General features: G+C 36.7%; 1 protein-coding gene and 1 long non-coding RNA gene across 4 annotated transcripts; one reads left to right on the top strand and one right to left on the bottom strand.

The window, feature by feature from the left end:
• Window positions 1–818: 818 nt before the first annotated feature.
• On the bottom strand, window positions 819–9,236 carry LOC135157195 (uncharacterized). 2 transcript variants are annotated; one of them, XM_064112075.1, is made up of 5 exons: window positions 8,521–8,620; window positions 8,159–8,252; window positions 7,558–7,668; window positions 6,435–6,516; window positions 819–5,350 (listed from the first exon to the last, which is right to left on the bottom strand). In XM_064112075.1, the coding sequence occupies exons 3-5, from the start codon at window positions 7,640–7,642 to the stop codon at window positions 5,143–5,145; spliced, it is 375 nt and encodes a 124-aa protein (XP_063968145.1). In that variant the 5' UTR covers window positions 7,643–7,668; window positions 8,159–8,252; window positions 8,521–8,620; the 3' UTR covers window positions 819–5,142. The 2 variants fall into 2 exon arrangements, with proteins under 2 accessions (XP_063968145.1, XP_063968146.1); XM_064112076.1 differs by lacking the exons at window positions 8,159–8,252; window positions 8,521–8,620 and adding an exon at window positions 8,984–9,236.
• Window positions 8,292–24,104, top strand: LOC129276257 (uncharacterized). Of its 2 annotated transcripts, XR_010296247.1 has the most exons (7): window positions 8,292–8,408; window positions 11,061–11,117; window positions 11,822–11,882; window positions 12,898–12,965; window positions 14,103–14,163; window positions 15,268–15,391; window positions 19,977–24,104. It is a non-coding gene; the product is annotated as an uncharacterized LOC129276257 (long non-coding RNA). The 2 variants fall into 2 exon arrangements; XR_010296246.1 differs by lacking the exon at window positions 8,292–8,408 and having other exon boundaries at window positions 10,762–11,117.
• The last annotated feature ends 2,811 nt before the right edge of the window (window positions 24,105–26,915 follow it).

The following is a 26,915-nucleotide window of genomic DNA, read 5'->3' as shown; positions in this document are numbered from 1 at the left end:
TGGACCCCATAGAAGCAAAGCTGGCGAAAGGGGCCACTAAATAAAATTAATTCAACAACACAATAAAAAAGGAAGATATATAAAACAAAATTATTGATGATAAAAGAAACATACATGTAGAAAAATATACAAATATAGTTACAATGATAAACTAGAAAGTTAAAAGATTAATTGAAGACATTTTGCAAGCTTTGAAATAAGCATTTTCGACATGCAATTTGTAATATAGGCAGTGTTACACTGGATCTATATGCTTTGAGGTAATTTATTCAATTTTTTATACAAGCTACAATGTATTACAAATGAATTCAAAATAGTTTTTATTCTTGCAAATGGTTGATAAGTTGATGGTAATATTTTTCTGACGTGTATGGTACGTATGAATTTTGGAGTTAACAACAAAAGCATCTGTTAAAAATGAAAAGCTCCGAGTCGATTGTGATTTGCACATGAATATCAAGCACTAAATCATCAAGGGGCAGACTAATGAGCTGCAGAAAAAGAAATACTTGGACTTCTGTAATTCGAATATGTAATAAGTTTGAGTTTATTTAACTGATTTCTATACTTAAGTATTTCCCCCGCACAACATCACAATAAAATCAAGTGAGGCACAATGATAGCATTATATAAAGTTGCTCAAGTTTGTTTAAAGGGATGGGGGTTCAAGCTGAATGAAATGTTGACACCCCCCCCCCCCAAAAAAAAGGTCCTCACCACCAATTTCAGGTCGTTTCCTACCCCCCCCCCCCTCAAAAAAAATGACAAGCAAAAAATGGTCTTCACCACTAACTTTACGTCGTTTCGTACCACAAAAAAAAAAAATTGACAATCAAAACGAAAAATTCTTCAAAAAAAATTTAGTGGGGCGTTTTGAAATATTAGGGGGGGGGGGGTGCGAACACCTTTACCACCCTGCGTACGTCAGTGCTCCTATTAATAATGATTTTATATCATCATGGATTCTTCTACCCCTTGTCCTTATCGATAAATTGAAAAAAAAATATGGCAAAAGTGTGATTTTCTGGGAATGGCGGCCAGCTCGAATTTTGGTCCGGTATATGTTTTTTTGTCTGACCCTAGAAAAATGTTGTCATATCATGTTGAGATACTGTAAAAGGAAGACATAAAAACTGTTTCCTTAGTAAAATTTTGAAAAATTCTATATATTTTTGACTACTGTACAGCCCACTCCTATTAATATTCGTCGGTCTTGAGTATAGGTTCCGTTTGGTGTGACAGTCACATTGATATTATACGACCCAATGATCAGTAGTAGAAAGTCCGATTAAACATGCCTTCTTTTTATTTAAAAAAATCAAGATAATTTGATATTAAAACTCACCCACGGCGTACACAGACACCAGTAATTGGATAAAAAGAAATGAAGTGATAATTCTACATCTCCCAGGCTCCTTCATTTTGGTATGATTTATTCAGAACGATTTTGACACAATAATTCAAAACTTATTTCCTGGTTATTGATATTATTCCATATTTTAAGGAGCACTTATCTATTTACACATACCTACCTGCTAATGCTGTATAAACATTGTGCACAATGTAAACACTGGAGAAGAATGAACTGTCTAATCATGTTCCCAGTAAACACACAACGTTTTTAGATTCATTACGTCTTTGTCTAAAATAGACATTAATAATAGAAATTACAAAGTTTGGACTTGGCATTTTATGCAAATAGCGTTTTTTAAAGAACATGTTTAAAACGGTCGTAAACGTTATAACATGAAACGTCCTCCAAACAGTAAAAACAAAATTATACAACCTGTATAAAATTTTATACAACCGGTGTTTACTATATGAACCTTACAACCGTTGTTTGAAAATTAGACAGCACGCGGTTGTTTAAAGTTTAAACAAAGGGTTGTATGAAAGTTTTATACAAATTATGTTTAAAACTTGGTTTTATACAGCGGGTTGTAAAAAAGATTTTTATGCAATTCTGATTAAATTTTGTGCAACTGTATATAAATAATGGTTGTATAAAAACTATTAAAAATGGTTGTTTAAAAGAAGAAGGAGGAGGAGGAGGCAAAGAAGAAGGCAAAGGAGAAGAGGAAGAAGGCGAAGGAGAAGATGTGCATTAAAAGACACATTCAATCATCCCACATTCAAGAAAAAAAATTAAATGTTCGACAAGTGTAACTGACAATCAAATAAAGCTTTTATTCTTTTATTGTATTATTCTTGCATTTCACACCTGCACAATATGCATGTTTTGGTTCCAAACGTTTCCAAGTTTTGATCTGACCTATTTTTTTTAATGTAATGATGGTGGTATTTTTTTTTTACTTACTTGCAAAGAAAGCATGAATACTTGTAAGCAAGCAGCCAGAGGACCGACGGTGGAAGGTCCTCTCCGAGGGACCTGATAATGAGGATAAATGCATTACCAAACAGGCACAAGCTAGTGCACCAAGTGGGAATCGAACCTGGGTCACCACAATCCGAAACCCCCGTTCGTCAAATTTCAATCCTGGATTAGAACAAATAGAAACCAATTCTTTTATTTTCCCCGATGCCCGAATTCTTTATTTGCCTTATTCCTGCTTCCAGTTGCGTTTTGAGCATAATTTTTAAGGGAGCCAGATACTTACTTTTTAAATCAAGTTTGCTAAAAAAAATTGAGTAGGTATCATGCCTGTCGCTTTGTTTGATGTTTTATTTTTATATTATTTATTCAAATCATGAACAGGTCCATGTTCAAATCGACTTTTTGTTTGGGTAGGCTTTATCATCAAATGAATTGGACTTATTGTATTCTTAACAATATTGAGGAATGTTTTAAAAACGTCATTAGACTGGAAAACATTCGATTATAATACCTTAATATTAACGTACCATGTTTTGCAAAAACATACTTTGAAAAAAATAAATGACAAGCTATTTGGGGAATTCTATAATGCAAAATGATTTGACATAGATTGCAGAGGCCTAAAGCCCATAATGCAATTCAGGGAGTTATTTCATTGGTACATGATCTGATCCCTACCTGATATTGTAAAAGATCTGAATACGAGTAGTAGTTAGATTAAAAATACACTCTTAAAAAAGTTGGGCAAAAATGACCAACTTTTAAACAACCCTGGGTAACATACCACACAACTATTGGTTAAAATCTGCCCAAATTGGGTAATAAATTTGCTCAATTGGATAATAATTGCCAAGAATATATATATATTTTTTACCAACATACATTGCCCTACACAGTGGAAAGTATGTTGCCCAACATTTTAAGTGTGTAGATTAGGAGAGTTTATATGATCTAGGTAAAGGAAAGGTATTGAAATAGCAAGGGTATCACAGGGGAATGAAGATGAACAAGTATATAATAAATATATTTTAATTTTTGTATTAATTTTATTAGCAAATGATACTCACAGAGCTTCGAAACGTTTTTAAAACGTTTTGAACAATTTCAATGTTTTCTGAATGTTCTAGACAGATTCTTAATGTTTTCTGGACGTCCGTTGAACTTCCATAGAACGTTGCGAATATTTTAAAATGTTGTGATTCGTCCACAACATTCAACATGTTTTCAGCAGGTTCTTGAAATCTTTAATTTTTTTTACATTTAAAAATGTTTTCTAACAATTTCAAACGTTATAAAGAGAACGAAGGCCTTCCACAGACGGACATCCTAAAAACGTTTTTAGAAAACGTCCGAACTTTTGACAGTTACAACAACGTTCAGAAAACGTCCATTTGTTTGCTGGGGTTAATGATATAACAAAATATGTGAATGCCCCCAAATTGTCCCTAAGACAACAAAATTGCTATTCAAACGCAACATTAAAGTCTATTAAATTACATTAACAATTCTTGATGAAATAAGGCCTACATGAAGGAAACACTGATATCAACTCACGAAGCAAACCGTACTGTCCAAGTGGGGGGACTATCATACTGTGACATTCCCCCACTAGAAGAGAATGCCGTCATGTATTTTGCCTATGGAAGGAAAATATTTGTATGATTATGATATCATGATTATTATCCACATTTCTATAGCGCCCTTCCTCGATAAGTAGGTTACAAATAGCGTTACACAAAGACAAAAAGTACAAAGTGCAAAGTACACAAAGTAGTTATGATATAACGAAACATGAACATAGATGTAAACATTAAACTGCAAATAAAAATGAAAGTCAAGAGTTCAATCTCATAGTGGCCTACTCATTTTATCCACATGTATGTACATTCCCATGAAAGCGCCCCCTACTTATCGTATTTGCATTTTATCAATGAAGAAAATGAAATGTCTGGTTAACATTTACATCTTCCCTCGTCATGGGCTTAAAATCCCATCACCATTTGCAAGGCAATGAACACAACATCACCCCCCCCTCTATTTGTTTCAGTAGGAACTGTGTGCACATGGTTTAACCCACAGTATGATATAGCAATAAAGAGGAGAGCCATTCTTAGTCGAGATGGAAAATCCAAAGACATAAAAACTAAAATATCATATTTTTTTTAGGTACGGTTGAGATTAGCAACACTTATATCCATTTTAAAGAATGCATAGATCATTCGATTATCATATTGTATTACAATAAAAAAAACATACCCCAAAAGAAAAAAAAGAGTTAGCTCAACTATTTACAGCGTAAAATGACAATGAATACATATTGAATGGCTTGATTACCTATTCGTGCAGAGTGGTAATGGTTACCACTCTGCTCTGCCGCCAAGTCCACTGAGCATAGATATATCAACAAATTATTATGAATGACAATGAGTATGAATATGAATATGATGATGAATGATGATGACGACGATGATGAAGGTGATGGCGATGATGATAATGATGACGATGATGATGATAATGATGTTGATTATTCCATTGATGAAGACGACGACGATCAATATTCAAGATCTAGATTTCATATTAATTAAAGTTTACATTAATAATGCGCGTGAGAACCGGAATGCAATATATTTCTAAGCACCAATTCATGGTAGCTGTCACCAGTAAGGTCTGGAAACGTTAAAAGATCTTTAATTTTGAATAACACGGAATCACTGTCCTCTTATTGGCAAATGTCGGATAATGACAACTTATCAGATCTGACAAGCATTATGAAACAGTGCATGTTGAATATCTTTTGATTAATTCGTTTATTTATCTCGTTTCTGAATATGTTCATAGGATAAATCTCTGCTGTCAACATGTTGAAGTGATTCATACATATCGGCTTGGTTGGTTGAAGATTCGTCTTTGATCCTGGACCCAGAGACAGTATTAAGCTCCATGGTGCCATCTTTCCCGCGTTGTGGTCCGTCGTAACAGTTTGGATTTGAAGACTGGCGATTCATTGCGATGCGTCTAAGGAAGACAATTATAAAGATAAAATGATTATCATTTATATCTCTCCAGCATAGATGATTGGGTACGTCATGCAGAAGGGTGACACTGAATTTGCTCCTTGCAACATTTGCTCCGGTCTTAATATCTCAAATGGTATAGGGCTAGAATTACGATTATAATAGAGTTCAGAATGATATAAGGGACGCGCCATTTGATACTCAGGGGGGAGGGGGGCTGGAAGTTTGGGTCGATGCATTTCTTTTTCCTTTCTTCTTTGAGTATTTTTTTTCCTTATTCCATTGAGACAAGTTTTTTTTTTTTTTTTTTTTTTTGGGGGGGGTTGCCCCTTTCAGATGATTTGTCAGTGGACCAATTGTTTTTTTACTCTTATGGTATGTCAATTTTTTTTTTGCTCATGTAGCAAGTCAATTTTTTTTAAACTTTCAACCCCCCGCCCCCGCGGATATCTAAAAGTGCGCCCCTAAAGATAAGGATTAGAGTTTATTTGTTTTAGAGGTAAGATTTTATGCTTGGTTTAACGTGCAATTTTCAATCGGAGAAATTGCCGCCGGGGTATATGGAACGGAACCTCTAGAAAAATATGAACAGAGAGGAAATGAATAATATATCCCTTCTCATCTGATTCTAATATTATTTTGCTTTCCGTATGCTAGTGGATGTCTGCGTTAGCTATGAACGTGCGTAAAACACACGAAGGCTCCGCAGCACAGCGTTTGTAATCAAACTGTGAATTGCCAATTAAGATTATATGTGACTTTTCCTTAACATAGGCCTACCAATCAGGGTCCATGAGAGTTATTCTTTCATAATTTCATTCTGCAGTAAAGCAAATATTGGGTGCTACTATAGGTCCATCTTCGTTGTTTCTTACTAAATGCATTCCTGATGAACGTTTATAATTATCATAATAATTACAAGAGAAACCTGTGATGCAATTCCAGGAACTCTAAACAGAGATTTTTTTATTATAGTAGTTACATTTCTGCATGTTTATCTCAAAATATACTTAAGTTGCGACAGTAGTCTGATGCAGTTCAACCTTCACTCTTATTTCAAAAGTGGGATTTGTTTCCAGACATACCTGTATTTCTGCATCACTACTGTCATGACGATACAAACAAGTAGAATACCAATGACTAAGACAGAGAGGAATCCGATTGAACCTACGGAGGGGGAAAAGGGAAAATTAATCAATGAATATATTCGTAAACATGAATATCAAGCATTTGGAGTCGAATTTATGATTTTGTAGACTCGGTAAACCGATCATTATTTTACCAACTGCCACTCTTATGGATAAATGACGTGGATTGGACTTTGGGAATGGGAGGCAGTACAACAAAAAGTTCTACCACCGGAAAAATAAGGAAAGAAGGTAATTAAAACAAAATAGGGTACTTTTATTATCTGTCGTAAAGCCTGCATGTCACAAAATATATTTCAATTTAAACATAAAACTAAGTTGGCTCTCTCGCTTCGCTCGATTACGACTAATTAGAAATACCCCCCAGCCATGTTGTGCCCTCTCAACATTTTGTCCGAATAATGTGTGACAACTCTTAGCAACTACGCAAAATGAGAGTTTGGTTGGATATCCATTGTTTTTCGAAATACCTACTCCAAAGATATTGTACGATTGTATTCTGTTATCACATTGGCAGGGCCCTGGGAACGATTTTTTTTCAGTTACTAAGGGTGCAGATGCATGTAAATTTGAAAAGGAAAACAAAGGAGGGTAATTTGATCCCGTGAAATTTGAATAGCACAAAAGAACAAGGTTTCACTATAAAATGAAGGTCATTTCGGTTACATTTCTCATTTTTTTCACACCTTCCATAATTCCAAGGGGTGCTGCCTATGGAGAAAGATACACGCAACACCCCCATGCAGGAAAATATTGGGGTGCTTCATCACCCGAACACCCCGCTTCCGAGGGCCATGCACGTTGGTAATGCAATGGAATAGACATAACCCTTTCAGTACTCGCCATTTTTCTTAAATAATAGAAAATAAACATGCTCGAGTAGAAGCGATTATTTTCAGAAGCGTAGTAATGAGCCAAAAAATTTGAGGGGACCAATTTATGGAGTATCGGGGAAAATTTATAATAGTCGAAAAACTCTATGCGCTGTACAATAAATTATGCAAATTAAACTTTTAACTTTACTCAAATTACACAATAAACCAGAAATGATAGAATATACCCTTTGCGGCAGCCTGTGATATGCCATTTCTACCGTCATTAGTCATATCACCTGAAGAAAGCGTCTCTGTCGTCCCCACTGCCATAGATGTAGAGGATTCCTGGTTCACTTCTGTTGATGAAGTCAAATGATTCCATGGAAAACTTCTTAACTTTAAGTTTCATATTTTCTATTTTGAATTGTATCAAATAATTTATCGCATCGATCATTGCAACAGAATATTACAGTTATATCTCACCAATAGCTTAAATTTTCTGAGGGTTTGTTATCGGAAGAAAGTACAAAACAGTATTCGAGATTAATTCTGCGATAGGTATTCTTCAACATACAGGCATAATTAAACAGACATAAATATTACATCGGGGTTTTTACGAGTGGTTTCTATTCTCTAAAGGTGAAAAAATGTTTATGGAATACGGAGAAGGTACGCGGACAAATACATTCATAACAGCATAAGTAGCATGACTGTGTGTTCGTTATACATGTATAACAGATGATTTTACTTTACTTATCTTTTGCTCTGAATGATTGACCATGCCCAATGAGAGAACCATCAACAAGTTTCATTTTATGAACATGATGAAAGAGAAAATTAAGATACCGTATTCGATGCACGATACGCCAACATCCTCCGAATGGTCACAGTTATGGATTTCGTACGCACTTCTTTGACAATGTCCTACGTTTGACTCCGTCTGTTAAGGTCTTAAAGAGGACCTGAGCTTAACGTGTAACTCGCCGGGTAAGTTCGCGATAAAGTGTTAATTGCAATTATAATGTACGCGCGCGCACCGAATGGGGAGTTTGTGCGAGAAAATCACTTCAGTTCAGTAGTACACTGTTCCCCGACGGTACCATCAACATTCCATAAAACATGTGAGTATTAATACAGAAAGAATAATACAATTTCAGTTTATGTAATATAATTCGGCGCGTGAATTTATACAATCTAATATGGTCTACCGCATTTCATTCGTTATTCGTATGTAATTGCCTTGAATACTCTTGCCAGTCTTGGCTGCTCTAAGTTAGGCCTAGGTAACCCAGGGAGCTCCCGCCCGCTACGCTGGCGGGAGCCCAGGGCGCTTACCGTGTATTTGGCCATAGACACACTGCAGTATAGACACGGGACTAGGGTAATATGTGGACTGAAGTTAGCAACCAAATCATGTGAAGTGAACATGCTGCAAATTAACTGCTGGCATGCCGCAGGGGAGTCTTTTTGAAGTTTTGGTCGCTAACATCAGTCCATATCAACATTATGGTGCATGGCGAATCCAAGCAGCCATAGATGCATGACTGATCTGCATGACTATACCGTATGGGTAGGCCTAGGACCCTACTAGTATTCAACCCGGCATAATTCAAAGATTTTGACATATTCCCCAAAATATTTAGAAATAGGGAATTTATCTTAATTTCATACCTTTGTTAATTCCAGGGTAATCTGTTGTCGATATTTTCTTTGTCAATCTGTCGACTGCATGCGCGGAGGATCGAATTATGCGGCGATGGCCTTTTGCACTGAATGGTAGGCCTACTAGTATTCAACCTAGTGAGGATTGATAGCAAATCTCAAAAGGGTTTAGATTGCTAAATTAGATCTAGATCTATGTAAGTCTCTGGCTTTGATTAATTCCCTGTTTGGTCTCATCTCAAATGGTCTAGTCCATAGTCGGATGGGTCAAGAGCAGATCGAGAGACAGCTAGGCCATCTTTCATCTCTAGGTTGAATATTAGTGCCGACGGGTTGAATACTAGTACCAAAATCCGTCGCCGTATAATTCGATCGCCCGCGCACACAGTCAACTGGTTGAAGAAAAAAATAACGGAAAAAGAATAACCAGCATTTGCTCTTGGAAATAAGACGGGTCTGAAATTCAGGTAAATTCTATATTTCTATAAATTTGAGGAAACTCTCCAAACGGGTTGAATACTAGTGCCCTTACGGTATGCAGAGCGAAGCCATAATATATTGAAATTTAGCCTTTCCTGATTGCGATATTTAGAAAAGCGGTGGGTATATTGACCTTGAAATGTGACTTGCTAGGACATTTGTGAACAGTTAGTCATGTTAGTGTTATGGTTGTGGTGAGGTATGCTTGTAAGTTGTATTGGTACTGGTATACCTCAGGTGATGTTCGTGCAGGCTCCACTACACTTAACTACTGCTACACTACGCTCCACCTACCCGAACATCGGGACAGTGAACCAATTCGGATATACCGAGTCACAAAAGGTGGGATCAAATGGTGGTTTATTGTAAAAAATCTAGGAAAAATATGTAACGAGGGATATGAATGACTTAATATCTTACTCTACACCGTATTTCACTCCGTGTCCATCCTACGCCTACGGTTATCCTCAACATTGGTGATTTTGGGCCATTATCTTTTTCCTCACACGTATTATTCACGGCCGATTTTAAAAAATTGCATGCGATCGCGATCGATCAGCGACTGTGAGGAAAAAGATACTGGCCCAAAATCACAAATTTTGAGTATAACTGGAGGATGGACACGGAGTGAAATATTGTACGGGTGTAGAGTAAGATATTAAGTCATTCATATCCCTTGTTACATATTTTTCCTAGATTTTTTACAATAAACCACCATTTGATCCCACCTTTTGTGACTCGGTATATCCGAATTGGTTCACTGTCCCGATGTTCAGGTAGGTGGAGCGTAGTGTAGCGGTAGTGAATTGGAGTGGAGCCTGCACGAACATCGCCTGAGGTAGTACTGGTAGTGGTAATCGACCGGTGCGAAACTGCACTTGTGCCATGCCCATTGATTAACTGTGTTATGGTGTTTGGGTTGCAAGTTCTATCCACAACATTGTTTAATACATGCATGCTGACTGTCAAGTTGATTCACTTCTGGTTCTATTATTTCTCGTGTCCACAAGCACAACACGACTTTTATTGCTTGATTTTTCTGTGCGCGGCGGCATGTAAATTGTAATGAACCCTTGCGTGATTTAGTTAGAGTTTGATCTATTCTCAGATAATAATTATTTGTGTATAGATCTAACTCTAACTAAGTCACGCAAGGGTTCATTACATGCCGCTGCATACAGAAAAATCAAGCAGTCGTGTGTTGTGCTTGTGGACACCAGAAGTGGGATTGCAGCACGTGGTTCATGATGCAAGGTTAGTAATATTAACCTCACAGTATGTGTGAGTGGTTTTAAGTTAAAGATGTACGTGTATCTCTCTACCTGTTTTAATTTAAAACTGTAGGTGTGCCTCTACCTCAAGTGATGTTCGTCCAGGCTCCACTTCACTACTGCTAAGCTCCACCTACCCGAACATTAACCCAGGGAGCTCCGGCTGCGAAGCGGGCCTGAGCCAGACATAGACATGGGACTAGGGTAGACTGGAACCTCAAAAAAGTGAAAAGTTCTGTTGCGATACCCCTCCTAATTTTTTCAAAATTCATTACAAAATGGCCGATCGAGACTGGGGTAGAAGGACAGAACTTTTCTTTTTTTTGAGGTTCCAGTCTGTGCCTCGATGTCAGGATACTGCCACATGATAGACCTTCATCCATATAATCGTGGTAAGTGCATAATTTCTGTTTACACAATTTTCTTCCAAGTTATTATGACCACAATCTACCCTTGTCCTGTGTCTGTGTCTAAATGCACGGTGGACTCCTGGGCTGCGGCACGCTTCGTGGGCCGGAGCTCCCTGGGTTACCCGAACGTGAACTCGTTCTGATACTCCAATTGACAAAGATGGAATTTTATGGTGAAAAATAAAAAATTCATGCAACATCATGATCTTTAAAAACAATCAAATTTAATATTCTTACTTTACACAAAGTTTCACTTGTTTTCCATGCTTCTATCAGCCTCAAAATTGGTGATTTACAGCCGACATGGAGTTCCTCACACTTGATTAATTATTCACTGTTTTTTCAAAACATGGCATGTGCGAGGGCCATGTTGGAGGTAATTGTTAGATTGCTGTCATAACTTTCCAAGGTAATAGATATACTTTATAATACGTAGAAATCGGGGTAATCAAGTATCACTGACAAGTCTTAGGTCATATGATCAAGGTAAAATGTCATTTATTGTCAATGAACGTAGTATTGAATCATTTGAATGGTGTTTTTTGTGAATAACTATTTATAGTAGTTTTCAAAGTCAGCACTAATGCTATATTGAATTGCGCAATGCAGGTGAGACTGCCAGATGCGCTCGCCTTTTTAAAATTTTATTTTTATGTTTTGGTGTCCACACACACATTTATTTTCAGGAACTTGCAAGATTGCAATCACAACATCCCTTTATGCGACTAGTGTAGAGACTTGAAGTTGGTAAGTTCTATAATAACTTATTTTATTAATTATTTTCTTTGATATATAACATCTAAAGTAAGATCCCCCTGAAAACCTATCAAATCTTCCAATATACAAATTATCAAGTCTAATCCAAGCATGGGATATAGCAATATTTGTTATGGAGTCATTAAAGCACAGAATTTGCATATTTTGAAAAAAGTGTTATTTTTGCTCATGTTCATCTTCATCATCATCATTATCTGGTATAGGAAGAAGGCAGTGGCCTGTAATTCTTGGTCATTCCATCTATGGTTTTAGTCTGGTGAATTTATTACTGTACGCATGCAGTTGTGCGTATTGAGGCATTAACCTTTTGCCCCTACAGACAGAATCACTCTTGCGCCATATTTATTTCAAGGGTCTGATGGACTGTACTAATTAAGCTCACAATAAGTTTGCTTGGTTTATTATGAAGAAAAGCATTGTGTGTATACATTACAAACTTGATGCTGTCAGATCTATGCACTGTTTTGCAATGTCTGGCGACAGATGTTATTCTATGCGTTGGCTAAGAATTGACACAACAATAGTAAATCAAATTCATTACATTGATATTCAAATTAAGAAATTATGTTTTTTAATATTATTCCACATACAAAAGTATACCTGATTCTCTTGCCATGGTCTCAGGTCCAAGGTCCAAGGTCAAATAACTCTGATAAGACTTAGGTCTTACACATGATCATGGTCTAATATCTTTTCGGGCAAATGAATGTACCTGGTAGTGTTTTTTTGTGAATAATTATTTTCTAGTAGTTTCTAAGTTTAGCACTGCTGCTACATTGAATTGCTCAATGGGAGTGGAGGATGTTCACACATTGTGTGCGGGAATTACCAATTGAATTCGATGACCTGGGTAATAATATATCTGTAAAGCGCTTAGACATGTCGTTGTGATGAATTAAGCACTATTTAAAAAAGTGTGTTGTTATTATATTAATGTCTTTTTGTTTTATTTTATGTTTTGGTTGCTACACTCAATTTTTTTCAGGTACTTCCAAGAATGCAGAATCACAACCTCACCTCACTTTATGCGACTAGTGTAGAGACTTAAAGTTGGTAAGTTCCAAATTAACTTATTTTATTCAAGTTTTTCATCTATAACATCTAAAGTAATGATGAGATGCTCCAGCCCTGAAACTCACAGGACCATTCATGCCAGGCTTCTTGAACATTATCTGTGAGCTTCATTTTCTTTATGTATTTGATTTTAATATATTTCATAGTGTATGAATTCGAATAATTATTTAAATTCATATACTATGAAATAATTAAACTCAGATAATGCAAGTGACTCTCAATCAAAAATACTGCCGTGATCATTGACAACATGCCAATCTTTCTTTTATGAGGCTTGTTGATTTTGTCTTTCTATCTTGCCTGTACAGCAGAGAGCAATTAGAAAGGCATGGTTTAACGTCTCATGACCAAGGTCAATGAACCTTGAATCATGTTGGGGGTAGTTGTTTTTTCCACCACAACTTTGAAAGTTTATGGAACTGGTGCATGAACATTGACATAAGAGTAAAGAAGTATCACTGAACATCCTGTGCAAGATACAGATCACATGACTAAGGTCTATGGTCAATGAACATTGGTCAATTTCTTTGTTGATTTACCATAATAACTTTGATAGTTAAAGCATGGAGCTCTTACAGAGATAGCTCTATGGTTAAAGGATGTAGTTCATGAAACTTGGTCATAAGAGTAATCAGGTATCACTGAACCTGCTCTGCAGGTCACATTAATAAGGTAAAAGGTCACTTAGTGTCAAATTTTTGTCATGTTGTGGACAATTATTGAATTACCATCATAGCTCATTGCCATCATAAAGTTTATGGATATTGTTAATGCAATGTGGACATATGGGTAATCTAGTATCATTGCTCATCTTGCACAAGTCTAACATGTACATGTAGGTTCCTAGATCAAGGTCAAATGTCATTAAGGGTTAATAAATGTAGTAGTATATTAAGATAAGAACATTGTGTTTTTGTGAATAGTGAATTTATAGTTGTTTTTAAAGTCAGCACTGGTGCTATATTGAATCGTGGATGCAGGGGAGACTACCAGAGTCACTCCACCTTTATTACTTGATATTTTTATTTTTAGTTTCTTTTGTCTTGTTTTTTATTTGTTATTTGTATGTTATATGTTTTAGAACCACTGATACATTTTGTTTTTGTGTTTTTACAGGCATTTATCTGATCACCGGATCTCGGCCTCCTTTCCCTTTACCAGTTTAAGACTAGACTAGGTAATTGCAAGATAAACTTATTTCCTCTCAGTTTTTCATTGATGTTTAAAATCAAAGTAAGACCACATCCCAAAGAACCCATTAATTCTTCCAGTTTATTCATCCATTAAGTCACAAAAGTCATCATATCAAGAATCTGCTTCCAAACAACCCTTGCTGTATGTCTTAAACTTTGTTTCAACTTGAATAACATGTTACACTGAAAGATTTGATGGGGTTCTTCAGGAGGCACTTACTCTTAATGTTGGGTAATTTATGAATTTTTCATCTTCATATTTAAAGAAAGGGGTGCATGAATATTGTTCTCCACCCCAACCATCCTTGAACTGCTTGGGAATATTATACTTTACAAATAGGATCTACATGTAACTTAAACCATACAATTAGCAGTAGTGCCAAATCATCTACTGCCATCCCGTCCACCCACCACATGATCTGCCATTTTTTCTAAGCCATTTTGTTCATCAACATTTCGTCTAATTGCCAATTGATCCAATAGCCTTTTTGTCTAACAAAAACCTGTGTGTTTTCCAATTGGGGGCAGCAAAATTATTTCCTAATTATACCTTGCAGATAAAATAAATGATAAAAAAAAATCATGCTGATAAGTATACAAGCCTACCTTCGGGAATTGAATGATGTGGTACAGCAATACAGACCTCCTTTCTCTCTTTATCAAATTACACAAACAAAAGGGGGAATGGAGTGGTTAAAATGATAAAATTGAAATAAGGGTCCTTTGATTGTTAATTTACCTTTTTTTACAAGTCTACACCCAAAAAAGTAAAAGTAAAGAGTCAGTGAGTGATGCGCTCAAAAAATTTGCGCAGTGGATGAATCTGGAAAACGTTTAGTAAGGGATACAAAAATGTTATTTTTGAGGTATATTAAATTGCGATCGTGGCCTTTGAAAAAGACATTTGATGCACATGGACACAATTCATTTTTACACAGTTCTGTATAGAGCCAATGAAACTGAGTAATACCCATATCAACGAATATATAAAGGATTTTTTTTCACAAGGGGGTTCTGTTGTAGTTTATCCCAAAAAATGAAACTCTTAATCTGTTAGCTATACAAGTTTGGTTTTGCCTATACTACAGGTAAATCATACAGATTGTGAGCAGAGATAAAGAAAGAAGGACAAACTGGAAGGAGGCAGAAGTCCAAGCACTCTGCTTTTTAGCAGCATTGAACAAGAAATCCCTCTTTTAATTTGGAGTAATGGTGAGTTGCAATGCATGATTCAACCAATGCAATGATTTTTTACTAGGCCCAGATAAGATCAGGATACGCTTTTAAAAGCTAGGTTACGATTTTAAAAGCTAGGATACGATTTTAAAAGCTAGGTTACACTTGAAAGCAAGGTTCCTTTTTTATGTAGCTTACTGTTCAAGCAGGTTAAGCTATAAGGACAGGTTACACCATAAGCTTGAAAGCCAATTAAAGCCAGGTTAGACTACAAGGACAGGTTTCTTCAGGGGGTGTTTCACAAAGATTTAGATATTAGTTGTACATCACGTACGCAGTAGTGCGCGTCCTCTCGGCATCCAACCAATTCAGTGATGTCTTTTTTACTGCTAGCTCTCCCAGATAAGATCAGCATTCATTTTAAAGGCCAGTTTACACCTGAAAGCAAGATTATTCTTTTAAGCAGCTAACTCTTTAAAGGAGGTTAAGCTATAAGGACTGGTTACGTCATAAGCACGGGTATCACACTTGAAAGCCTATTAATGCCAGGTTAGACTACGAAGACGGGTTTCTTCAGGGGGTGTTTCACAAAGATTTAAATATTAGTCGTACATCACGTATGCAGTAGTGCGCGTCCTCTCGGCATGATCCAACCAATTCAGTGATGTCTTTTTTACTGCTAGCTCTCCCAGATAAGATCAGCATTCATTTTAAAAGCGAGTTTACACCTGAAAGCAAGATTATTCTTTTAAGCAGCTAAACTCTTTAAAGGAGGTTAAGCTATAAGGACAGGTTACGTCATAAGCACGGGTATCACACTTGAAAGCCTATTAATGCCAGGTTAGACTACAAAGACGGGTTTCTTCAGGGGGTGTTTCACAAAGATTTAAATATTAGTCGTACATCACGTATGCAGTAGTGCGCGTCCTCTCGGCATGATCCAACCAGTTCAGTGATGTCTTTTTTACTGCTAGCTCTCCCAGATAAGATCAGCATTCATTTTAAAAGCCAGTTTACACCTGAAAGCAAGATTATTCTTTTAAGCAGCTAAACTCTTTAAAGGAGGTTAAGCTATAAGGACATGTTACGTCATAAGCACAGGTATCACACTTGAAAGCCTATTAAAGCCAGGTTAGACTACAAAGACAGGTTTCCTCAGGGGGTGTTTCACAAAGATTTAAATATTAGTCGTACATCACGTATGCAGTAGTGCGCGTCCTCTCGGCATGATCCAACCAGTTCAGTGATGTCTTTTTTACTGCTAGCTCTCCCAGATAAGATCGGCATTCATTTTAAAAGCCAGTTTACACCTGAAAGCAAGATTATTCTTTTAAGCAGCTAAACTCTTTAAAGGAGGTTAAGCTATAAGGACAGGTTACATCATAAGCACATGTATCACACGTGAAAGCCTATTAAAGCCAGGTTAGACTACAAAGACAGGTTTCCTCAGGGGGTGTTTCACAAAGATTTTAATATTAGTCGTACATCACGTACGCAGTAGTGCGCGTTCTCTCGGCATAATCCAACCAGTTCAGTGATGTCTTTTTTACTGCTTGCTCTTCCAGATAAGATCAGCATTCATTTTAAAAGCCAGTTTACACCTGAAAGCAAGATTATTCTTTTAAGCAGCTAAACTCTTTAAAGGAGGTTAAGCTATAAGGACAGGTTACATCATAAGCACGGGTATCACACTTGAAAGCCTATTAAAGCCAGGTTAGACTACAAAGACAGGTTTCCTCAGGGGGTGTTTCACAAAGATTTAAATATTAGTCGTACATCACGTACGCAGTAGTGCGCGTCCTCTCGGCATGATCCAACCAGTTCAGTGATGTCTTTTTTACTGCTAGCTCTCCCAGATAAGATCAGCATTCATTTTAAAAGCCAGTTTACACCTGAAAGCAAGATTATTCTTTTAAGCAGCTAAACTCTTTAAAGGAGGTTAAGCTATAAGGACAGGTTACATCATAAGCACGGGTATCACACTTGAAAGCCTATTAAAGCCAGGTTAGACTACAAAGACGGGTTTCTTCAGGGGGTGTTCACAAAGATTTAGATATTAGTTGTACATCACGTACGCAGTAGTGCGCGTCCTTTCGGCATCCAACCAATTCAGTGATGTCTTTTTTACTGCTAGCTCTCCCAGATAAGATCAGCATTCATTTTAAAAGCCAGTTTACACCTGAAAGCAAGATTATTCTTTTAAGCAGCTAAACTCTTTAAAGGAGGTTAAGCTATAAGGACAGGTTACATCATAAGCACGGGTATCACACTTGAAAGCCTATTAAAGCCAGGTTAGATTACAAAGACGGGTTTCTTCAGGGGGTGTTTCACAAAGATTTAAATATTAGTCGTACATCACGTATGCAGTAGTGCGCGTCCTCTCGGCATGATCCAACCAGTTCAGTGATGTCTTTTTTACTGCTAGCTCTCCCAGATAAGATCAGCATTCATTTTAAAAGCCAGTTTACACCTGAAAGCAAGATTATTCTTTTAAGCAGCTAAACTCTTTAAAGGAGGTTAAGCTATAAGGACAGGTTACATCATAAGCACGGGTATCACACTTGAAAGCCTATTAAAGCCAGGTTAGACTACAAAGACGGGTTTCTTCAGGGGGTGTTTCACAAAGATTTAGATATTAGTCGTACATCACGTACGCAGTAGTGCGCGTCCTTTCGGCATGATCCAACCAGTTCAGTGATGTCTTTTTTACTGCTAGCTCTCCCAGATAAGATCAGCATTCATTTTAAAAGCCAGTTTACACCTGAAAGCAAGATTATTCTTTTAAGCAGCTAAACTCTTTAAAGGAGGTTAAGCTATAAGGACAGGTTACATCATAAGCACATGTATCACACGTGAAAGCCTATTAAAGCCAGGTTAGACTACAAAGACAGGTTTCCTCAGGGGGTGTTTCACAAAGATTTTAATATTAGTCGTACATCACGTACGCAGTAGTCACGTCCTCTCGGCATAATCCAACCAGTTCAGTGATGTCTTTTTTTACTGCTTGCTCTCCCAGATAAGATCAGCATACATTTTAAAAGCCAGTTTACACCTGAAAGCAAGATTATTCTTTCAAGCAGCTAAACTCTTTAAAGGAGGTTAAGCTATAAGGACAGGTTATGTCATAAGCACGGGTATCACACTTTAAAGCCTATTAATGCCAGGTTAGACTACAAAGACGGGTTTCTTCAGGGGGTGTTTCGAAAAGATTTAAATATTAGTCGTACATCACGTATGCAGTAGTGCGCGTCCTCTCGGCATGATCCAACCAGTTCAGTGATGTCTTTTTTTACTGCTAGCTCTCCCAGATAAGATCAGCATTCATTTTAAAAGCCAGTTTACGCCTGAAAGCAAGATTATTCTTTTAAGCAGCTAAACTCTTTAAAGGAGGTTAAGCTATAAGGACAGGTTATGCGAGTTGATTTCCACGCAATAACTTGAAAAATATCTAATGAATTTTAAAAATATTTGGTGTGTAGGTAGATGACACCAAAATACAGGCTAAGTTTGAATTCGGAGTCCGCAGGTCAAAGGTCACAGCTCGTTAAGTATGCGAGTTGGTTTCCGCGCAAAAACTCGAAAAATATTTAATGGATTAAATTTTTTTGGTATGTAGGTAGATGACACCAAAATACAGGCAAAGTTTGAATTCGGAGACCGCTGTTCAAATCATCATCCCCATCATCATCACCCCCATCATCATCACCCCCATCATCATCACCCCCATCATCATCATCACCCCCATCATCATCACCCCCATCATCATCAGCCTCAGACATCAGCGCATACCATACCAAAGCATGTTGCTATGCTGCACGTGTTATACATGGCCGGTGCAGATCGGAGAGAGAGGGGGGATAATATTGCGTGGGAACGAAATAATATTTTGTGGGAACGAAAGTGTATTTCGTGGGAACAAAATAATATTGCGTGGGAACGAAATAGTATTTCGTGGGAACGAAATAGTATTTTGTGGGAACGAAATAGAATTTCGAGGGAACAAAATTATAATGCACGGATAATTTTGCAGGTCAAAGGTCACAGCTCATTAGATATGCGAGTTGATTTCCACGCAATAACTCGAAAAATATCTAATGAATTTTAAAAATATTTGGTGTGTAGGTAGATGACACCAAAATACAGGCTAAGTTTGAATTCGGAGTCCGCAGGTCTAAGGTCACAGCTCGTTAAGTATGCGAATTGGTTTCATCATAACTTTGAAAGTTTATGGATCTGACTCATGAAACTTGGACAGAAGAGTAATCAGGTATCACTGAACATCCTGTGCAAGTTTTAGGTCACATGTTCAAGGTCAAAGGTCATGTAAGGTCAATGAACTTTGGCCATGTTGGGGATATTTGTTGAATTACCATCATATCTCTGTAAGTGTATTGGTCTAGTTCATAAAACATGGACGTAAGAGTAACCGAGTCTCACTGAACATCTTGTGCGAGTTATAGTAGTTTTCAAAGTCAGCACTGCTGCTATATTGAATCGCGTGATGCAGGTAAGACCGCCAGAGGCATTCCACTTGTTACTCTAATCTCGATATGCTCTCCAAATCATGAAGCAATGTAAGTATTTTTATAACACTTTTCATTTGCTTTCATCCAACATGCAGATTTAAGTTATCGGAACAAGGCATTATGACTGGAACATGAAGGCAAGCGATGCAGAGGAAGAAAAATTATCTTTTAGATGAACTCTGCGGACATCCCAATACTTTTTCAGATGCCCCCAGTTAAGTCAACAATGGAACTTTCCAAGAAGAGGGAAGAGGACCTATGGAAAGATATCCGCCCATTTGTAGATGAGGAAAAGGTAGATCCTCTCAGCATGATCTGACCAATGCGGTGATGTCTTTTAAGACAAGCGCACACCTTACGACCCGATCCGGCGTCACAGCTCTTGTCAGCTTGAGAGTCGCAGACCGGTCAGAGACAAGTCGCAAGGTAAACCGTAAGGATTTGACATGTCAAATCCTTATGACTGAACGGCAGGCTCAATCCAACTTCCAACCAATCAGACAGCAGAGTTGCACGACGCGTATATGATATACAACATGCATACGCTGTACGTAGCAAGCGCTATTTTCTCAGTTGCTATGGCAAAAAGCGCAGCATGCGTGAGTCAAAGACAGCATAGCATGAAAGTCGGATCGCAAGGTGTGCGGTGTCGAGGCTTATGACTACCATGCGATTTAAGCTTCGACACTGCACACCTTGCGATCCGACTACCATGCTGTCTGCTACTCACGCATGCAATATAAGGCCAGGGGGTGTTTCACAAAGATTTAAGTATGACTTAGAGTCGCACTTTATGCCTCATTACGTGCGATATAAAAGGCATGACCGCATTGGTCAGGTCATGAGTAGAGGCAGCGCACTACTGACTATTTGCGTTGGCATTTAAGTGCTACCTAAGTCATACTTAAATCGTTGTGAAACACCACCCTGGTTACATTGTAAAGCCAGGTTAGACTATAAGTTGTTTCAATTTTAAGCCAAGTTACTATTTAATGTTGGGTTACATTACAAGGCAAGACTACATTATCAGGCCATGTTACACTTTTAGTCAGGTTACACTATAAGGTCAGTGGTGTTTCACAAAGATTTTAATATGACTCTTACATGATATGCAACATGAATCTTTTTATCAATACCGTACGCAGTAGTGCGAGTCCTCTCAGCATGATCTGACCAATGCAGTGATGTCTTTAATACTGCATGCAAGTAGGCCCAGATTACACTTTTAGATCAGGATACCTTCTAAAGCCTGGTTACGCTTTAAAGAAGGTAACTCTTTAAAGCAGGTTAAATTATTAGGAGAGGTTACACAATAAGCACATGAATCACACTTAAAAGGTCTATGGAAGCCACTTGACTTTTCAATTGCAGGTTACATTATAAGGCAAGGTTACACAATAAGCACAGGTATCACACTATCAGGCAACTCAGCCTAAATTACACTAAAAGATCAGGATACATTTTAAAGCCAGGTTTAAAGCAAGGTTACTGTTTTAAGAAGTTAACTCTTTGCAGGTTAAACTATAAGGCCAGGTTACACAATAAGCACAGGTATCACACTTAAAGCCTATCAAAGCCAGATTACTTTTTAATTCCAGGTTACATTATATAGGCCAGGGGGTGTTTCACAAAGATTTAATTATGACTTAGAGTTGCACTTAAATGCCTAGTTTTGCGCGGTATAAAAGCCATGACCGCATTGCGCATTGGTCAGATCATGCAAAGAGGACGCGCACTATTGCGTATTAATGAATTAGATTGCGCGTTGCATTTCAGATACGCGTCGGCATTTAAGTGCGATTTAAGTCATACTTAATTCTTTGTGAAACACCCCCAGGTTACGTTGACCATGTTTCAGTTTTAACCTAGTTACTCTTTAATGTTGGGTTACATTACAAGGCAAGACTACATTATCAGGCCATGTTACACTTTTAGTCAGGTTACACTATAAGGTCAGGGGTGTTTCACAAAGATTTTGATATGACTCTTACATGACATGCAACGTGAATCTTTTTTATCAATACCGTACGCAGTAGTGCGAGTCATCTCAGCATGATCTGACCAATGCGGTGATGTCTTTTATACTGCACGCAAGTAGGCCCAGATTACACTACTGCTATTTCAGACTTTGTTCTTGTATTAAAAGTCTTCAGATTACTAAAAAATAATGGTCATAAAACTGTCTGGGAGTTATGCTTAATTTTATACCTAAAAAGCCATTTGTGACTTTGAGGATTTTTTCACTCTTATTTTTTGGAGAATTTTTTTTACAAAAACATCACGCTGATCATTTCATGACATGAATGCTAGCAAGAATAAAACCTGCAAAATAAACATTTCTAATTATATGCATTCTAATTTTATATGAATTAAACAAGGATCAATAGACCGGTTTACTAACATATTCAAATTTTATGCATACCAGTTTAACAAAGGTTGCTTCTAACAACCGGAAAGCTTGCCTGATATTTGCCGAAAATAGCAACAACTAATGTATGCAAAGTGGATTCCAAGTATTGAAATACCATTAATAGCAGGTCTGATTAATAGGTACAGGTTAATAGAATAACTTGTTACTAGGTCCCGATGGAAGAAACATCCATAAATTTGACCTTATTAGTAAATCGGTCTATTTCAGGGCGTCACTGGTACCTATCTCCTGTTGGTGGCGAGCTGCTCATTGTTGGAAAGTGAACATTGCGCGTTGGATCTCAAATCAAAAGATTTTTATTAGAATATCTCTTTTACAGTTTTATTGATCAAATTTGTATGTATCCAATATATAGTATTCCTCTGGTAATTATGGAGTCAGAAGACATGGAACTGTTATTATTTTGGCTATACAGTGCGTCCCAAAAAAAACCTATACACTTTTGAAATGGCTGCCAAATAAAAAAATGTACCACTTTGGGGGAAAAGACTTATAGATATGGAAAGCCTATAAAGTCAACTTTCAAATGACACCAAAAAGTTGGAAAACTTTTCATGCTTGAGCGAGCACTGCCCACTGAAACAAAGGGTATGAAAATTAGGGTGGGCTGGAATTAGCCTTCCAATTTCTTTCAGTTTTTTTTGTTTGGTACTTGCAAAGTTGATGGTTATTTGGTGAATTAAAGATCAGTTGTGATCAGTTTGTTGTTTGTGAAAATTTAATGCGTTATTAAATTGAAATTTAATGCATGAGTGATCATGAATTGGGTGCAGCATTTTGTCTTATCATGTGGATCTCAACAATGTGTTCACGACAGTCAGGAGAAGAGGGGGTAATATGACTTAGGTAGGTGAAGTACGTTGATGGGATAAAGGTCAACAGAACATTTAGCAACCCCTCTCTCAATCTCACCCCCCCCCGCTTCTCTCCTCCTGAGAGACTAAGCTCAGCTAAAGTAGGATGGGCAGGAATTAGCCTTACAGTTTTTTGAGTGGTTAGTCCTTTGGAACTTGTTAAGCTAAATTAATGAGTGAGATAAGTTTTGGTTTCTTAGGCAAATCTCATGAGTTACTAAATTGAAATGTAATGCATGAGTGAACAGGAATTGTAATTTTATTGTAGCATATTCATCTTGTGAACCTCAAAAGTGTGTTCGTGAGAGTCAGAGTAATGTGATGGTACCCGTTACAAGCAAGAGGGCGAGATATGCTAAGACTTGGTTAAAAGGGCATTCCTCTTCTTTTTTTTCCTTTTACAAATTAAAAGTCATATGTACCCTCTCTCTCTCTGTCTCACTTCCTGCATCATTTGTAGCCTATTCAAAACTTAACTGCCAAGTGACCGGTGGCTGATGGTCAGTTTTTTTTTTTTCAATGACTACCAAGAAATTTAATGATTATGATGATTAATGAAATAATTAATTGAAAAAAAACTGAATGTTTGATTGATCACATTGCACATTGAATAAGTTGATTTACTGATAAATTGTTGATTAAATGATTGATAGGAAAAAGTTGATGTCCCAATTCAGAATTAATCATTAAATCAACATTCTGCTCTGGACTTCACGCGTACATGACAATAGCCATCAGTCTCTCAACAGGAGGGAGGGCGGGAGAGAGGGAGGGGGCGGGGGCTGAATGTTCTGTTGACCCTTATTCCATCAACCTACTTCTCTCACTTAAGTCCTATCTCACCCCCTATTCTCCCGACGCCCATGAACACATTGCTGAGATCCACATGATAAATTTGAAATGCTGCCCAAAAAGAGATCCAAATGATAAAGTTTAAATGCTCCCCAAAAAGTGTACCTTGTGTTCACTCATGCATTGAAGTTCAATTTAATAATTTATAAAATTTGCTTAAGCAACCAAAACTGGTCATGGTTGATCATTAATTTATCACATCGCCCTTAACTTTGCAAGTTCGAAAGGATTTGCCTCTCAAAAACTTACATAAATTGGAAGGCTAATTCCAGCCCACCCTAATTTTCATACCCTTTGTTTCAGTGGGCAGTGCTCGCTCAAGCATGAATAGTTTTCCAACTTTTTGGTGTCATTTGAAAGTTGACTTTATTGGCTTTTCATATATGTAAGTCTTTTTCCCCAAAGTGCTACATTTTTTATTTGGCAGCCATTTCAAAAGTGTATAGTTTTTTTTTGGGACGCACTGTATAGATCCATAATGTTTTGGATATTCATGCTTGTGCAATCATCAATTTCAGGTTTCTGAATGTATCAGGATTGGGTTCTGGCTTAGTGGTCGAGGATTTGGCTTTGCGTCCCAATCCCACCCACAAACAACAATATATAGTTGACTTACCATATTATTGTATTTTAATAACTCAGGTATATGGTTTTTTTGTATTCTAAGAATTTTATGTCGTATATATAATGCTTTTGTCTAGTTTTGTTTTTAGGAGTTTCACAGAGTATTCATTTGCTTTATACTTCGCTTTATTTTGCTGCTTTGTTCTCCTTAACAAGATATATATAGCATCATTTTGCTAGTACGTTTGTTTCTTTTGATTGCTCTTTCTTTTATGTACATATATTTTATAGAAACAGGCCCACTCTACCTCAAGTAAAAGGTTGTCTTGTACACATCGGGGTGTGGCCTTCTAATCTAAATTGTTTGGTCTTCCTTATGGTATGAGATATATGGAGTTTAATTTAAACTATTATTTGAATAGTTTTGTGGAGTAGAGTATTTGTTACCCATACAGATAACATGACTTTTGTCTTTCTTAATCTAAGAGTTTTATGACGTATATTGACGACTAGATTTGCTTCACATCTCGGTGTACTTTGTTGATTTTTTCTTCAATAAAGTTACATCAGCACTTTATTTTATATGCACATGTGTTTCTTGAGTGCTTTATGTACTGTATCTTAAGCTTATTATAATGACTTACATTCATTCATTTTATAATGTTTAAGCCTGGTGATGCTTCAGTTACTTGATGTATGTCAAATTCATAGATGCCTTAAAATTAATGTTGGGGTGTTGCAAGAAAATATTTGCGATCAATTGCAAATTTATAATGCAAATTTACAAGTAATAGATCAATTTAAACTAAAGCAAATCAATTTATACTTGTTGATGCAAAAAGCAGGCCATCAGTCAGTTGCAAATTTGCAATGAAATGCATGAATTTCAATTGATTTTGGGACCTGAAATTGACTTGCGATCAATTGCAAGTTTCTTGCAACACCCCATAAGAGTACAGAATATATGAATAATGTGTGTGAGCACCAGCACTGGTATGAGGCAAGTAAAAGTATTGTGGAAATATGAAAAGATGTGACGAATATGAGAAAAGATGAGCATGAGAAGACTGAGAAACATCTAAAATTATCTTTGAACCAGGACTTCGATTTAGCTAATTTATAGAGAAATGCTATGCACTGAGGCCAAAAATCAAAAGAAATTAAGAAAAGGATATCTTTGCAGATCTTGCTTTTCTTCTTTTACAAATAAACAATTTTTACCAAAGAGTTTACCTTATGAAGGGATGGTCCCAGCTGGAGATATTTACCTATCAATACATAGAGTAAAATTCACAAAGCAAAATGCTGAAAGTTTTATAAAAATCGGATAACAAATAACAAAGTTATTGAATATTAAAGATTTGCATTTCGCCGGTGAAATAGTTCTAGGCATATATTTATGAATATTCATAAGGTGGGCTGATGATATCGTTTCCCACTTGTTCTTTTGTATTTCATTATATGAAATTAGGTTTATTCAAAAAATTTCTACCAAGAACTAAAACAATTGGATTGACAACTGATTAAGTGCATTAGTTATTAACTGCCGCAACTTATTTCATCATAACGGAGACACATCATTTACACATGTATGAAAAAATGAAACATTTATGATTTCATGTAATAACATAAGAAAAGGGAAGTGGGGATGTGACATCAGCCCACCTAATGAATATTCATGACGATGTGCATATAACTGTTTTCACAAAATATTGATAAAACTTCGTTATTTGTTATCCGATTTTGATGAAATTTTCAGCATTTTGCTCAGTGAATTTAACTATTTATTTAGATATAAATATTTTCAGCCCGGATCATCCTTTTAATGAGGATTTGTTTTGCGACTATTTGAAATGCTAACTTTCATTTCTGACATGGCAATAAATGCCGAAGTTTATAACATATGTGTAATCCTTCTTTGTTTACTATTTATGAAAAAAATGGTTAGCTTATGAAAGGTCAAGTCCACCCGAGAAAAACGTTGATTTGAATAAGTAGAGAAAAATCAAACTAGCATAACTGAAAATTTCATCAAAATCGGATGTAAAATAAGAAAGTTATGAAATTTTTAAGTTTCGCTTATTTTTCACAAAACAGTGATATGCACAACTCAGTGACATGTTCATAAGACAGTCGATGATGTCCATCACTCACCATTTCTTTTGTTTTCAATTGTTTGAATTATAAAATATTTCATTTTTTACCGTTTTAACATTAATGACCAACTTGACTAAACCATATTTTGCAGGGCCTCTTTGTAAATCAGTTCTATAACTGAAAGGGCTACCCTGCGTGAAAACTGAAATAAATTCTAATTCCACATGTTCAGGGAG

Source organism: Lytechinus pictus, chromosome 17, assembly GCF_037042905.1.
Source record: "Lytechinus pictus isolate F3 Inbred chromosome 17, Lp3.0, whole genome shotgun sequence".
Taxonomy (NCBI): Eukaryota; Metazoa; Echinodermata; class Echinoidea; order Temnopleuroida; family Toxopneustidae; genus Lytechinus; species Lytechinus pictus.
The sequence above is the reverse complement of the archived record's forward strand: the minus strand, read 5'-3'. Positions and strand labels throughout refer to the sequence as shown.

Excerpts from the sequence above, each read along its gene's own strand:
- LOC135157195 (XM_064112076.1), bottom strand. The coding sequence starts at position 7,642 with ATGGCAGTGGGGACGACAGAGACGCTTTCTTCAGGTGATATGACTAAT. Across the intron at positions 6,517-7,557 it reads ATCACAGGCTGCCGCAAAGG|GTTCAATCGGATTCCTCTCT; the intron begins GTATATTCTATC and ends CCCCCTCCGTAG. Across the intron at positions 5,351-6,434 it reads GTAGTGATGCAGAAATACAG|ACGCATCGCAATGAATCGCC; the intron begins GTATGTCTGGAA and ends TGTCTTCCTTAG.